The sequence below is a fragment of the Lepisosteus platostomus genome, chromosome 14, assembly GCF_059453375.1.
Source record: "Lepisosteus platostomus isolate fLepPlt1 chromosome 14, fLepPlt1.hap1, whole genome shotgun sequence".
Taxonomy (NCBI): domain Eukaryota; kingdom Metazoa; phylum Chordata; class Actinopteri; order Semionotiformes; family Lepisosteidae; genus Lepisosteus; species Lepisosteus platostomus.
In genome coordinates, this window is record NC_142624.1 from 16,278,817 (window position 1) to 16,293,230 (window position 14,414).

Consider the following 14,414-nt stretch of genomic DNA (forward strand, 5'->3'; position numbering starts at 1 on the left):
GAGTATTCAACTTCACTGCATTACTGCTCGAGAATTCAATTGTTATCCCAACCAGTTGATATCAATTTAATTCCTAAGAGTTATGTACTTGTTTTGAGTATCTAATGTAGAAGTTGTAACCAAGTTCAATTACGAAACGGTCTAAATGAATGATATACCGAACGTATGTCCTCTTGATATGTGTAACTCTTCGTGACTGATTGAATATATACTGTACCTTTTGTATTCTGATAACCCTCTCGATAAGATCTGTTAGGTTACATGCATATTCTATGTATTAATAAATGTATCCTCGTGTATTAGTACCTGTGTGTGTGCGTTGTTTGAGTTATATCGCAAGGTTGGATTCTAAGGCCATTAAAAGAATCATTTTGTGATTTACTGCTACAATTAATAATTGTCCCAGTAAATGCCCAAACCCCTACAGAACTGGTGCCTCGTGGGAGCACACTACACCAGGCAGTGATGGAAAAGAAAAGGGAGAAACAGGACTTGTTGGCAGAGCACGTAAGGCCCCAGACAGTAGCAAGAAAACATGTGATACAGGTCGGCAACCCACAGGTCGCTGCGCAGGATAGGAAAAGGAGTCTCTTCAGGTTGCAGCTGCGCTTGCCCACAGGCACTTTACTGAGTGGAGGCATCTCACCGAGCTGTCGAGGCAGGAAACCCCCAAACAGTCAGAGGGCCCAGGAGCCAGTGATTCACGGTTTCACGCCATTATGGGGGGTCTGCTCTGAGACCAGGCCAGGTGTGCGCTGTCAGCACTGTCTACCAGGTTCACTCTCTGACCTAGGTGCCTGGGTCCAAATCAGAATCGAATACCCAGATGTACTCTGCACCCACTGGGGGAGACAGCCGCGAATGACGGGAGGCAAGGACCCATCCTAAAATCCGTTTCATCTCTCAGAGCCCTTTGTAAGCAAAACTGCAGGGAGAGGTCCCAGTCAGAGCCCTTATCCTTAGGGAGACCAGGATTACAGTGAAATGCTCTCCAGACAGAGCAGACAATGGATGCCTGGCTCCCCAGGATAGAACAGAAGGCTCTACTGGGACACTGGAAGGAGAAAAAGGGAAGGAAAGAATAAAACCAGAGAACCAGAGAAACCGGAGGGTGAGAACTAGAAAGAAACCCTGAGCCTAGAGAGGAAGCCACCCCAAGGAGGAGGCAGAAGGGCAGCTAGTGAAAAGATGAAGAAAAAAGGAAAAGTGCAAGGGATAGGGCTTGAAAGGAACCAAATCTGGGCTGTGGCCAATGTGGTGAGTGGACTGCATGGACAGAGCCCTGGGGTCCTGGACGATGAAAGCTGCCTTCTGGATGCGGGACAGAAGGAGAAGGAGGCCAGCAGGGACAAGTCCAGCATTCCCAGAACGGAGCCCAGGAGAAACCAAGCAGTCAGAGCTAGCCTTGCGGTGCAGGGCTGTATAAGGAGAGCCCTTCCAGCTCAGACTGCACAAGACAGTTGCGAATGCCCACATTTCTAGCCTTTTTACCTCCTCCCCCTCTTTGCAGGAATCTTCAATGGTCCCAGAATAGTTACCACCTTCTGGCCATGCATGCTTCATACAGCAACTGGCACATAATTTCAGGCAATTATCAGCTGGTGGAGCCATACCCACAAACTATAGTGCCCGCACTGGGGTTCCTGCCTTCCACCCCTCCTTGTGCAAGTTGGAGGTGGATATTTTGGTTTATTAGAAATAATAAAAATGGTTAATAACACAAGGAGACCATCCAGCCCATCTAGCCCATTTGGTAGAAACAAAGTTACTGGCTTGAACAACATGGCTGGGTGGCTTGTTCCATACTCTCACAACTCTTTGAGTAAATGATTTTGTGTTTCACTGTTCATTCAGAAGAAACCTACTGGGTTTGTCCATGCATTTGAGGATTTTGAATATTTGTATCATGTCTCCTTATAATCTTCTCTGTTCAAGACTCACAACATTCTGTTCCTTAAGTCTGTCAGTGTAGTAATTCCTTACCCTTATATAGTACTTTTGTGAACACCATCCACTCCATTACCACCATTGTGTACCACCCACCTGGATGATGTGTTGGCAGACAAAATACACCACCACACATCAGCTATCAGTGGGGTGAAGAACAGAGTAATGAAGCCAATTGATAGGATTATTAGGAGACCATGAATATTAAATTTATAAATATTAAATATTAAAGGCCAGGGGGAAAATTGGCCAGGATACCAGTGTAACACCCCTAGTCTTTTCAAGAAACACTCTGGGATGTTTAATGAACCTGGAGCTCGGTTTTATGTCTTATTGGAAGGACTGTGCTTTTTATAGTATAGTTTTCAGTGGCAATCTGAAAATCCTCCAGAAAAAGAAACATAGAGTTGTATTTTGAGCATTGATTATGCAAACTCACATAGCATTTCTATTTATTGTGAAGAATTTTATGAGTAATTTATACATAATATCGTGTTTGATGTTTTCTCTAAATAAATGTGCGGATTGAAATGTAAATTCTGATCATTAATCATCCGCGATGTGAAAACACTTCCAGGATTTAACACTAACAATTGGACAGACAGATCTACCGCAAGAGGGCCTTTTGCTCAGGGAGTCATTCAGGTCATAGTATTGTCTAGTAGTAAATTAAGTACGGACGCGAAACGAACGGTGGTCCCGTGTTTAGTTTGATTACCTATTCTTATTTGTCCTTTTAGACATGCTGCTAGAACAATAAATTATTAGAATGTGTGCAGCAAAGAAAAGTTTAAAAATGTTAACTTTCACCTAGCTGTTCCCTCACTTTTAGAAAGTTATAGAATCGAAACTGCAAGTACTCTTAAACTTTGTTTCAAGACCAAACTAGTACACGCCAGATAAACCAAAATAATTCAAAACATTGTAATTCATTACCTTGGGAAACATATGATCTTATTTTAGATTGAGGCAAATTAGAAGCTTACGCAATAATACATTTAGGTATTAAGAATGTATCGACCTTTTTTGTTTGTTTGTGTACAATACCTTATATCCTTTTCATTGTATCGTCTAGTAAGGGCTGTCTACCATAGTCGCACGGAATTTCAAACTGCATTACAGTGAAAGCTCATCATGAACATCCACGTTTTAAAAACAAATATTTTAACTTTGGGACTTTTACTCGCTTTTTGCATGGTAGCAAAAAGTACCCAGATTACCACAAACAAAGGTAAATGATACATTATTTTAACTTTGAAGTTTCAAACATATCAAGGCATTTCCGTGTTTTGTTTTCGAATACTTGTGTAGATGTTACAAAAGAACATTCTTATAAAAATAGCTTATTTTAAAAAACTTGATATGTTACTATATTATGCGCTTAACGAGAATTAAGCGCATGACGTAATCTAGTCAGCAGTAACACGTTGCATTGCTGTGGTGAAGTGCAGGGCTTTTATTTCATTTTGAAGGTAGAGCGGCGACTGTAAACTGACACGTTTGCTTACAAAACAACCCATTTGCTGTTCAACCTAATAAACAAGCTGGACATTATATTTAGTTACAGAATATATAAGTATAATAAAGATTTTAATTAGTAATGTGCAAACATGGAATGTAATCCCCCCCACTATTTAAATTAATATCAACATCGCCCGGTACAAAATGGCTCCAGTGTTTACGCTTGTTTTTAAAGTAATACTAATAGTATTAAGGGCAGAGAAAGAAAGATCCATTGAAAGCAGTTACAAGAAAACCTTGAAGTGCTGATTATTGTGTTCTTTTTAGAATAAAAACATTCGGAACATTTAACTAAACTAACCCATAGGTTTTGTGACACTTTATATATTACTCTTCTTGTACAGAAGGTATAACAATACATTTTGGTTAAGTTCCATGTGAAGGCCTAAGTGAGTGGTTATAAGTAATGGGTTAAATTAATTATTTTTTTATTTTCGTTTTACTTACAGATTGCACTTCAGTGAGTGAAAATGACAAAATTCTTGGAAATAACAATCAATGTTTCTGCTACAGATTACAAACGGAGATTGGGTGGAATATTTGGTCCACGTTCCAGGTAGTATTTCTGTACCATATTGAAATGTTTAGTATTAATTTCTAGTTTGTCTCTCTTGAAGTGCAGAAAAACGTTATTCATATTAGCATATTTTAAGTCGACTTCCATACAGAATATCCTGTTGTTTCATTGTGGCTTGCTGGAATACATTTATAACTATTTACACTTTAAAGTGTTGTTAATATAGTTCTGGTTATCATGAATAAAATTCTAGTATTAGAATGCTTCAGCATTCAAAGCAAAAAAAGGCTGAATAAACCCTAGAGCATTCTGATCATGTGTACGCTTGTTTTTAAAATTATGTGTTGCATTTGCTGTTATTAAATAATTTAATTTCATGGTGTTTTCTTTTGACAGCATAAGGTCTAGTGATTAATTTGCAAAATTACACAAATCGAATTGGCGCCTAATGTGAATGTAGACTGAACTGCTGGCTTGAAGAGTATAATTTGTGATGAAATGAGACATACAGTACCTCTTCTTGTTATCTGGTGCTAGGCCTCAGTTACAGTGACAGAAATACATGTAACACAACACTGTTATGTTTTGCTTTTTTAGGTGAATGTGACAGGTGATGATGGTGTTCACATTGTGTTTCCATTGGAACGAAACTTGAATGATTCTCTGGCCATTTTTGGTTTTCTGAGGACCAGTTTAAATCATTACTGGCCTTTTTTTAAGACTCAGAACAAAAAGTGGATGGATATTGCATTAGTTGATGAAGACGTATGCTTTTTGGTAAAGTCTATCAACCCGCAGGTGCAGTATTATCTGCACGTAACTGAAAGAAGTAAGTAGAATTATTTTTGTGTCTGAACTTTTGTGTTTTGTTGCTTTTATCTTTGCTGATATGCACAATAATAATTAGGCACACTCACAGCTTAACTAGCAAGCATACACTGTATGAAGAGAATGATGGAGGTGGAAATGTTACCATAAAAATTTATATTTTAATTTTATAAACCAGGTGTTTGAATAGAACACATAAAATCATAATTGATGATCACAGCTATGATTTTAATTGCCTAAATAAATGGATTGTGTAAACCAGATTTATTTTGAAACTGTCAGCCTTGATTGTGGCTTCAGTGATATAGTAAAGTTTCAACAGTAATCTTTATGATTCTTCTAAGAGAAAGAAAATCATAACGAAACCATACTCCATATTCCACACATAGTACTCCATACTCTGTGTATTTCAAAAACCATGTCTTATACCAGTGAATTAGTCATTATAAAGTGTCTAAAGAATTGTCTTATTCCTTCAGTTGATATCCATTTAATGATTTCCTTGTTATTTTGTAAGTAAAATAAAATATGAGAAATGTTTTAGCAGCCTGGCTTTGCTTCCTTTGCTTTACAATCTAACAATAAATTGTGTATTTTCATAACATTTTCATATCAAAGTTTAATTCTTATCATTAATAATTTCAGAGTTTAATAAATATCAGTTTTCCTTGTTCTGTTGTGGAGCGATCCTCTACTACCTGGCTGGAGCATTGTGCAGGTAATTTGATGATAGAGTTTTTATAAAAAGACTTGTCTACATAAAATTGAAACCAGTGAATTTACAGTCACAGTAAAATGTTGTTTTTTACTGCAGGATATACATTGCACTCTGTGTCTGCTGGCTATCAATAAGTGCCTCATAAAATAATAAATACGTTTTATTTCTTTATCTTTATCTTTTATTTTTTGTCTTTTCCAGATGCATTTATCATTTTAGTTATTGCAGTTTAGGAAACTGTACCTAAAGGGTGTTCTATAGTTTGTGGGAAAACACTGATTATGTTTATACTGATTATGTTTACGTGCAATTTTGAAAGTCCCAGTTTACCCATCATAAGAAATGTTACAGATGAGGCTGTTTAGCCGATTTAGCTCATGCAATGTATAAGTAACCATTTTTTTAACAAAAGGACAGTATATCAACTTGACAGTATAGCTGGTTCACTAGTTCCAGATTCCCACAAAACTTTGTTTTTTAAAAAAAATCTTGTTCATTGATCTGTGAATCCATTTTGGATAATGGTAGATATGGCTGATGACTGCTATGGTGGTTTAAACATCTGCTTCTTTGTAGTAGTGCTCATGCAGTCATCAGTTGTTAACCATGTTTATCATTGGTGATGATTTTTACCCAATATATGAGAAAAAAATTAAAATCTACATTAACCACTTTTTCCTTACACATGCATGATTACATTATGTAACCATACACTTAACACTTTACCATTTTGATGGGGGTTTTTTTTATAGGTCTGACCCATATAGATTGTGATATCCCTGATTAATATGGGTTAAGTTCTTAGTTCTTGTAAATGTCTTATTTAATTTGAACTTCTCTAGAATGCACATTGATTTTATTCAGCTTTAAAACCTTAGTTATAATGATTCCCTTGTGTGTGTTGTGAGGAAGTTATAAGTGTTTTTTTAGCTTGTTGCATTTAAAGATACTTCCAGTAGATCTTGACATAAAGAAATTATTTGTTGGGAGAATCTATGCAAACTGTTCAAATAATTCCTAAGCCTTCTATGCTGCAGTAGGTCATTCACAACTGTATCATTCTGTACTAAGCAGTGAGTGTTGGAATTGTGCTATCTTGCCCCCCAAAATAAAAAAACAACAACATGTAAAATATTTAAAACAGGATCAAGGAAAGAAGGATCAAGAATTTCCTGATCTCATATCCATGAATGTATAGACCTAGCAGTTCACTCAAAAAAATTCCCCAAGAAAATCCTGTTAGTAGATACTGTTATCTCACTATGTTGATCTAAATTGATTAATAGTAAGTTTTGCAGAATAATGTGTTTATTTATATACAGTATTTCCCTTGAGGTAATATTTTATATTTTGCTTGTATATTTGATTTTATACTGTATTTGCCCTTATAATAAGTCCTATTTATTCTAATCTATGTGAGTTACATAAAATGTACTATTTGTTCTGCTTTTAAAATTGAATGTTGTGCTGTTTTATGACTGAGTGCTGAAAGTCCTCATCTGTTACTGCTTATTATGGGTTACCACCAACACTGGTATTAACATAATTGCTTAATTTTAGACACAGAAACTAGATGATCAGTAAGCCCTGTAACATGTCCTAAGAAATGTTCCTTGACCGCAATGTATATACCTGTATATATATATATTTTTTACATTATTTGACCATCAAAAGATGGAAGCCCTAATCAAGCTGTAGATACAGTGGCTATGAAAAGTATCGACCTCTCCTGGACTTTGTTGCATGTGTTACAATATGAAATTATAGTTTATGTAATTGGGACTTTTTGCCATTGCTCCACACAAAATATTCTATAATGTCAAAGTGAAAACAAAATTCTATAGATCCTCCTAATTTAATTATAAATATAAAAAAATTATATAAAAGTAACTGATTCAATTAGTTTTCATTCCCCTGAATCAGTATTTGGTAGAGGGCCCTTTGGCAGAAATTACAGACATGAGTCTGCTTGCTGAATGTACTTACTAGTGGAATATAGCACAATTCAGTAAGCCACATACAGTATACCATGGGTTAAAATGAAAATTGGGGTAATTAATTATTTTGGCTGACTTGAAGTCCTTTTAAATCTCTCATGCTGCACTATAGTATTCAAGGGATCATTTGCACTTCTGGTGGAGAGAACAGCATTTAGAGTAACAGGCTGACAAGATTGGTAATTATGGTGTAGCAAGAAAGACAAGACTTCCTTGTCACATGATAGCATAGCCATTGCCTAAAGAAAATGACATTTAAATTAAACCCTTCAATGACCCTTTTCACTTCTTCCCCACATTTCATTCAAGAATTGGTTAAACAAATTGATTAAATTAATAATTCATTGTAGACTAAATATAGGAATTCACTTGTCCTGTTTCCCCCTAAAAAGTGCAGTATTTTGTCATATCAAAGGTGGTTAATAAATGTCTTTTCTTTTGGCAGGAGTACCATATTTTATTATTGTGTGGGACTTTGCCTTGGTTTTCTTTCTATATCAGTTCTAACAGTGTTCATGCTTGAACGTTTTGTGCCAAAGGTAAGTAGCAGCTTTAATATCTTGTTATTTTTCAAACATCTAAAAAATGAAACCAGACAGCTAATATATTTTAGTATCCAGCAGTTTAATGATATTTGTCATTTTAGAAGGAGATGTTACATCTTACCATAAGAAACATTTGTAACGCAAAAAGAAAAGTTGAGCACCTTAATTAGTAAAAAAGTATTTTAAAAGTCTATTTTTACTATTTAAGCAATAATGTACAGATGCAGCCATTCAAAGTGCGCGGTACAGACACGTACCGGAGGTAATTGGCTACGGCGTCGCGCATCGTGACGCAAGATGACGCGGGGTACCGCGGTACGTGATTGGTTGACCGACAGGGGCACTCGTGGTCCGTTGGTCTGTCGTAGAAAGATTTACAGTAAACGTCTTTACTGTGCCCGTTGTAGTATTTCATATTTATATGGAATTTTACCACTGAAGGGAAATCTTAGTGCCTGAGCATAAAAAGAATAGGAGCATACTGCAACGCGTGTGAAGGCCATAAACGATATTAATTTTGGAACATAAACATACAGTATATGGCTGGTCTTGGTACTTTAAAGTAAAAAATACACACCAGTATTCCATTTCTCCCTAAACATTTTAAGCGTCGAAGTCTTTAACTAAAGAGATACTGGAGTCAACAAGCATACTTTTAGAATTTGATTAATAGGGAATATAATATGGAATCGCGTATCTAAAGAATTTAATAACGATATGATTATATTCGTGTACTGCGACAGGGCTGTGTAGGGCTGTTTCGCCTCCCTCTTCATGCGACTTCCCTTGTAGCCTACTGGTCTACGTGCCCGACTACCAACTCACGGGTTGTGTGTTCAAATCCAGCTGGTGCTGGACTTTTCTTTTAACAAACATTTCTTCGAAAAAATAGAATAGCGATATTATGGACAATCAATTGACTTTTATATTTCAAAATATCACAACATGATCGATTCTAAGTCATTTTTGATAACAATCAACAAACAAACATTTCTTTGAAAAAAGGAGACGTTTCCCTTGGTCAGAGATATAAATATATAATATATAAATAAATTAAATTTAACTAACATGTGAAATAGCGTGTAAAAAAGTGGTAGTTTTAAGCTTTTCTGCTAATATAATATGGAATCGTGTATCTAAAGAATTTAATAACGATATGATTATATTCGTGTACTGCGACAGGGCTGTGTAGGGCTGTTTCGCCTCTCTCTTCATGCGACTGTACCAGGAAGAGGATTTCTTTCTATTCGAAACGTGTATTTTAAAAGTTTAAGAAGTAAAAACCTTACAGCGTACACAGATTTCTAAACTGATCAGGATCGTTATCTTTGTCTTATGCATAATAATGTTCACCGCTCTGTCCAGCAAATTAATAATAAACTTTATTTTATATAGCGTTTTAAACGAATAAGTAATTAGATTGCTCATAAACCTAATCACTTGCTTTTTCTTTTTATTTAGGCTCAGATTTCAACTATAGATCGTATTATTAATAACCATAATACCAACCAACCAACAAAAACAACCATATAAACATAATACCAACCAAAAACATAGATAACGACCACAATACAAAATCAAATATATCAAACCATTATACTCTCGTAAATTCCTCCAATTATCATAATTCCGCCCCTTATGCAAAACCAAACCCTCCTCCCATCCCAGTTTATCCTCTTTATCATAAACAAAATCCACCTCAATTTTCAACATAAAGCATTACACAAAATCAATACCTCAACACTCCATACTCAACAACGATAATTCACAAACAGCCAGAACATGTAGTGGTTTCATTAGTGACAAAGGCTAGTGACCTTTGTTTCATTAGTGACAAAGGCTAAAAGGGCTTTTATGTAAACCATGTTTGCTATTAATTCATTCAGGGCTAAAGTATGTTCATTGTCTTCAAATGAAAGAAGGGTTCCTTTCGCCGTGGTCGGGTTGAAATTAGAAGCTTGCCACGCCCGGACTGTTACACCAATGTATTGGCATGTTAAAGTGATTTCATTGAGGAGCCTCGCCTTTCTTAACTAGTACTGTACTTACTGGGTTTTTGGGGGGGGGGGAGGTGTCTTTCGCTGGAAATCTCGCCTGCTTCTACTTTACGAGTACAACCCCCTCTCTGCCGGAGTGCTGGCTGTGATGAATTAAACCGGTTTCACAGGTGTTTTCAAAGTAGGAAGTACAGTGTTAACTGGTAGCTGGGCTCCTCAATGAAATCGCTTTAACATGCTAATGCGTTGGTGTAACAGTCCGGGAGTGGCAAGCTTCCAATGTCAACTCGACTCGATTGGAAGACAATGAACGTATTTTAGCCCTAAATGAATTAATAGCAAACATGGTTTACATAAAATACATTTTTCCAAGAAAGTTTATAATAATACGATCTATAGTTGAAATCTGAGCCTAAATATAAAGGAAAAGCATTTTCAGAGAGCAATCATTTTCAGAGAGCTGTGTTTATGTAGAAAAAGCGATTAGGTTTATGAGCAATCTAATTACCTATTCGCTTAAAACGCTATATAAAATAAAGTTTATTTAGAGATGAATGATCAGTGTCGCAGTTTAAATAATTTTCGTAGGAGGGCTTGGACAGATTCCTAGTGCATTTTTGCAATTTACGTTGCATTGTCCAATGTGCTGTTGTAATACAGTTTAGAATACAGTTAGTCTAAGCTTTATCAGCTTTATTTATGGGTTGCAATTTAGAAAAAGTCAAAAACCGCACTCAAAATGCAATTTAGAGCTTTCTGGCAAGAGGAGACACCCAAATTATAATGTAACATGCCACTGTTTGTGCATGAACAAAGTTATACTGCAATTTTCCTTAGATACGCGATTAAAAAAAATAAATTTTTTGAATCCCCGGCGGAACACACTCCATAAGAATCAGCGCTTTTATACAGTATATCGCCTTTAAACACATATATTTAAACACGCGTTTACGATTTAAATCAAAACGCGATTCAAATCAATATAAATGTTTATTTTGTAACGCATAGGTGAGTATTCATTGTTATTAAAAAGACTTAAATTCGATCATGTTGTGATATTTAGAAATATAAATGTATTTGGTGCGAGTGAGGTTTTATTAACACACAGCGCCACCAGATTTGATAACGCTATAAAAACGCTATAAAATAATGTGACTTGGCACAGAACAAGTTTACAGCACAGTACAATAATAAATGCTGACCATGACTTTAGAAGCATAAATTACCTTACACTCAATTTAAACACAAGCTGTCTTTAGCCCTCTAAGCTGGTTCATACAGAAATGTAGAGATCCAGGCTCAGAACACACAGCTTCATTAGCGAATACATATGCAGGACAACTAGAGAAGACGTTTTAGAGAGGATGGATTTTTAGAAACATCCCATCAGTGACATCACTGAAGTCAACTCCTAGGTACTGTAACTGTCGTGTGGATAGTTTCACAAGAATCAGACAAAGGTTTAAGCATCGCTTGTTCTAGATAAAACTGCAAAAAAAAAACATCAACCCATAATGTACTTCTTTGCGGCTCTGTTTGCCCAAATCATATATTCACAACGTAAAATTTAGAAAATAATATTAGGTAACCAAAATCCGCAATATGGAAACAGAACCTGTGTAATTGTTGATAGATGATGTACTCGTAACATTTTTACAAGACGAACTACAACATTTAAAAAATGACTTGTATGTACTTGATATCTCTAATCAATCCATGGCGACATTGTTGAAGCAGAGTCCCAGCACAAAACGAAACTAAAACGCCCTGGGCATACCGTTTCGCGCTTCTTATTAGTTGCTCAAAAGTAATTTGACCATATGAAATGCATAATATAAACCTAGAAACATATACGTAAGCAGTATTTACGTAGTATTGGTGTTAAGACATACCTCTCAAATACTGTAAATCAAGTTAAAAATATCTCAAGACCGATTCTGGTCATAATGAAACCATGTTTCGTGTATGTTTTCTTTAAAGTACTGAGACCAGCCATATACTGTATGTTTATGTTCCAAAATTAATATTGTTTATGGCCTTCACACGCGTTGCAGTATGCTCCTATTCTTTTTATGCTCAGCTACTAAGATTTCCCTTCAGTGGTAAAATTCCATATGAATATTCAATACTTAAACGGGCACAGTTAAGACATTAAATATACATATAAATACTGTATACAGTACAGTTTTCATACGGTAATATGTTTATGTTCCTAAATCAATCTCTTTTATGAGCATGTGAAAGGCATGGTGAATCGATTCTCAAAAATTACTGTACTTTGCATGATTGGAAACAAATGCGTGATTGCGAAATGCTGTGGTGTTACTTTTACAAAGACGGTCAATGAAAAAAAGAATGTTGACCAGGGCAATACTTTGAGTTTACACTTACAGCTTGTCCAAGGTCATTCATTATTAATACTATTAGTAATATCTTCGTTAAAGACTTTGATGGCGACAGCTCAAACATGAGAGGTTGAGCTTTATTAGCTCCACCTTGCGGAAATTCCGGATACTATTATTTTGCTTGTCGTATTATAGGAGAATTTACGGTAACTAGCGGTATTTACCGGTAACTTGCGGTAGACTGCATACAGCGTACCGGAAAATAATGCGGTATCGCCCGCGCATTTTGAATGGCTGCATCTGTATAGCAATAGCAATTGTTACGAGCAACAAATGAACTGGGCTTCTATTTCTAAAATACTGTCAATGCATTTCTGTTCTTTCTAGGGTATATTTGTGTTTTTGTTCTGTGTAAGTTCTGCTTTTACCTTCTTTGGCATCCAACATCTGGTAATCCACTGGAATGACATTATACCTTTTTACTGGAGATATGTAGGAGGTGAGTAAGGATTACAGGTTTGATTTGTTATCTACTGTATTGAGTTACAGCCAGTGTACAGTTAGTGTTCCAGCATGCGTTCTTAGTTTAATGAGTTCAGGTGGGTAACTGCATCAGCTTGTGTAGTCTGCAAAGGAACAAATAATAGGTTTATTCCATGCTGAAAAGAGAAGAGAGAAATCACAATGTTTCAGCTGTGAAGCCTTCTTCAGGTGTGAGAAAGACAGTGCAGACAGCAAAGATTAAATAGCACAGAAGAACAAAAGTTGGGAGAGGGGAGGTGGCAAGAGGGGCAGAGATGCCACCCAGGAAGTGCAAAGTGCAGAAGGGTGAAGAACTTGAATTTGAACTTGAACTTTATTGCCATATGTAACCGGTACTGGTACAATGGAATTCTTACTTACAGAAAGCCTCTCGATTGTTAAAACAAGTGTAAAAACACAAAGTGCAGACAGTGCATCAAGACAATATACAAACAAACAGTAGACAATGTACAAGATAACAAGTAAACAGTTTGAATGTAAACAATGCAGATATGTAAACAATTACTGGAGATGTGCAATAAATAAGAAATCATAATGAGGTAGACGGTGTAGATGTGGTCCGAGGGGCTATATGTTGCACTGCTTATGGATAGAAGCTATTGACGAATCTAATGGTAAGTGTCTGTATGCTCCTGTATCTCTTACCTGAGGGCAGTGGGGTGAAGAGCTCATGCCCGGGGTGGTGATGGCCTCTGTGACGGCCATAATTCTACCACGGCAGTAGTCATCATAGAGCTGTTTAATCTCGGTGATGACACCACAGGCGATGATCTTCTGGGCCTCATTCACCATCCTCTGCAGTGCCTTTCTTTCTCGAGAAGAGGTGTTGCCGTACCCCATGGTGATCACATTGGTGAGGACGCTCTCGATGGTGCAGAGGTTGAAGTTCACCAACATAGGTACTGGCATCCCCCATCATTTTTGAGGCAACTTAGGAAATAGAGACGCTGCTAAATCTTCTTCAAGATAGAGCCCGTGTTCACAGTCCAGGTTAGATCATTAGAAATGTGAATTCCCAAAAAGCTAAAGCTGGTGACTGTTTCCACTTCCGTTCATTCAATACTGAGTGGCCTGTGAGTGTGTGGCCTTTGTCTCCGAAAGTCCGCCATTAGCTCTTTTGTTTTATTTACGTTCAATTCAAGGTTATTGCTATAGTATGACACCACCTAAGCAGCTGTCCGACTTCATCCCTGTAAGTGGACTCGTCATCATCGCTGATCAGGCCTATTATAGTGGTGTCATCCACAAATTTAATGATGCGGTTGTTGCTGTTTCTTGCTGTGCAGTAGTGAGTGAACAGGGAGTACAACCTTGGACTCAGACAGCAGCCTTGTGGGGTTACAGTGTTCACGGTGAGTGGTGTTGATGTTTTATTACCTATCCGCATCACCTGTGGTCTCTCGATTAGGAAGTCCAGCAGTCTGTTGCAGACAAAGTTGCACAGACCTAATCCCCT

At 36.8% G+C, this 14,414-nt stretch overlaps 1 protein-coding gene and 1 long non-coding RNA gene across 2 annotated transcripts in view; both read left to right on the top strand.

Moving 5' to 3' along the window:
- The window catches only part of LOC148648890 (uncharacterized), a 314,784-nt gene that overhangs the window by 26,297 nt on the left and 274,073 nt on the right, over positions 1 to 14,414 (top strand). The window lies entirely within an intron of this gene.
- Positions 3,022 to 14,414, top strand: part of nemp2 (nuclear envelope integral membrane protein 2) — a 29,303-nt gene continuing 17,910 nt past the window's right edge. The window contains exons 1-6 of the mRNA XM_088607226.1: positions 3,022 to 3,178; positions 3,918 to 4,024; positions 4,583 to 4,814; positions 5,459 to 5,531; positions 7,974 to 8,067; positions 12,803 to 12,914. Coding sequence (XP_088463352.1) covers positions 3,082 to 3,178; positions 3,918 to 4,024; positions 4,583 to 4,814; positions 5,459 to 5,531; positions 7,974 to 8,067; positions 12,803 to 12,914 — 715 coding nt within the window. The 5' untranslated portion in view covers positions 3,022 to 3,081. The remainder of the gene's footprint in view (positions 3,179 to 3,917; positions 4,025 to 4,582; positions 4,815 to 5,458; positions 5,532 to 7,973; positions 8,068 to 12,802; positions 12,915 to 14,414) is intronic.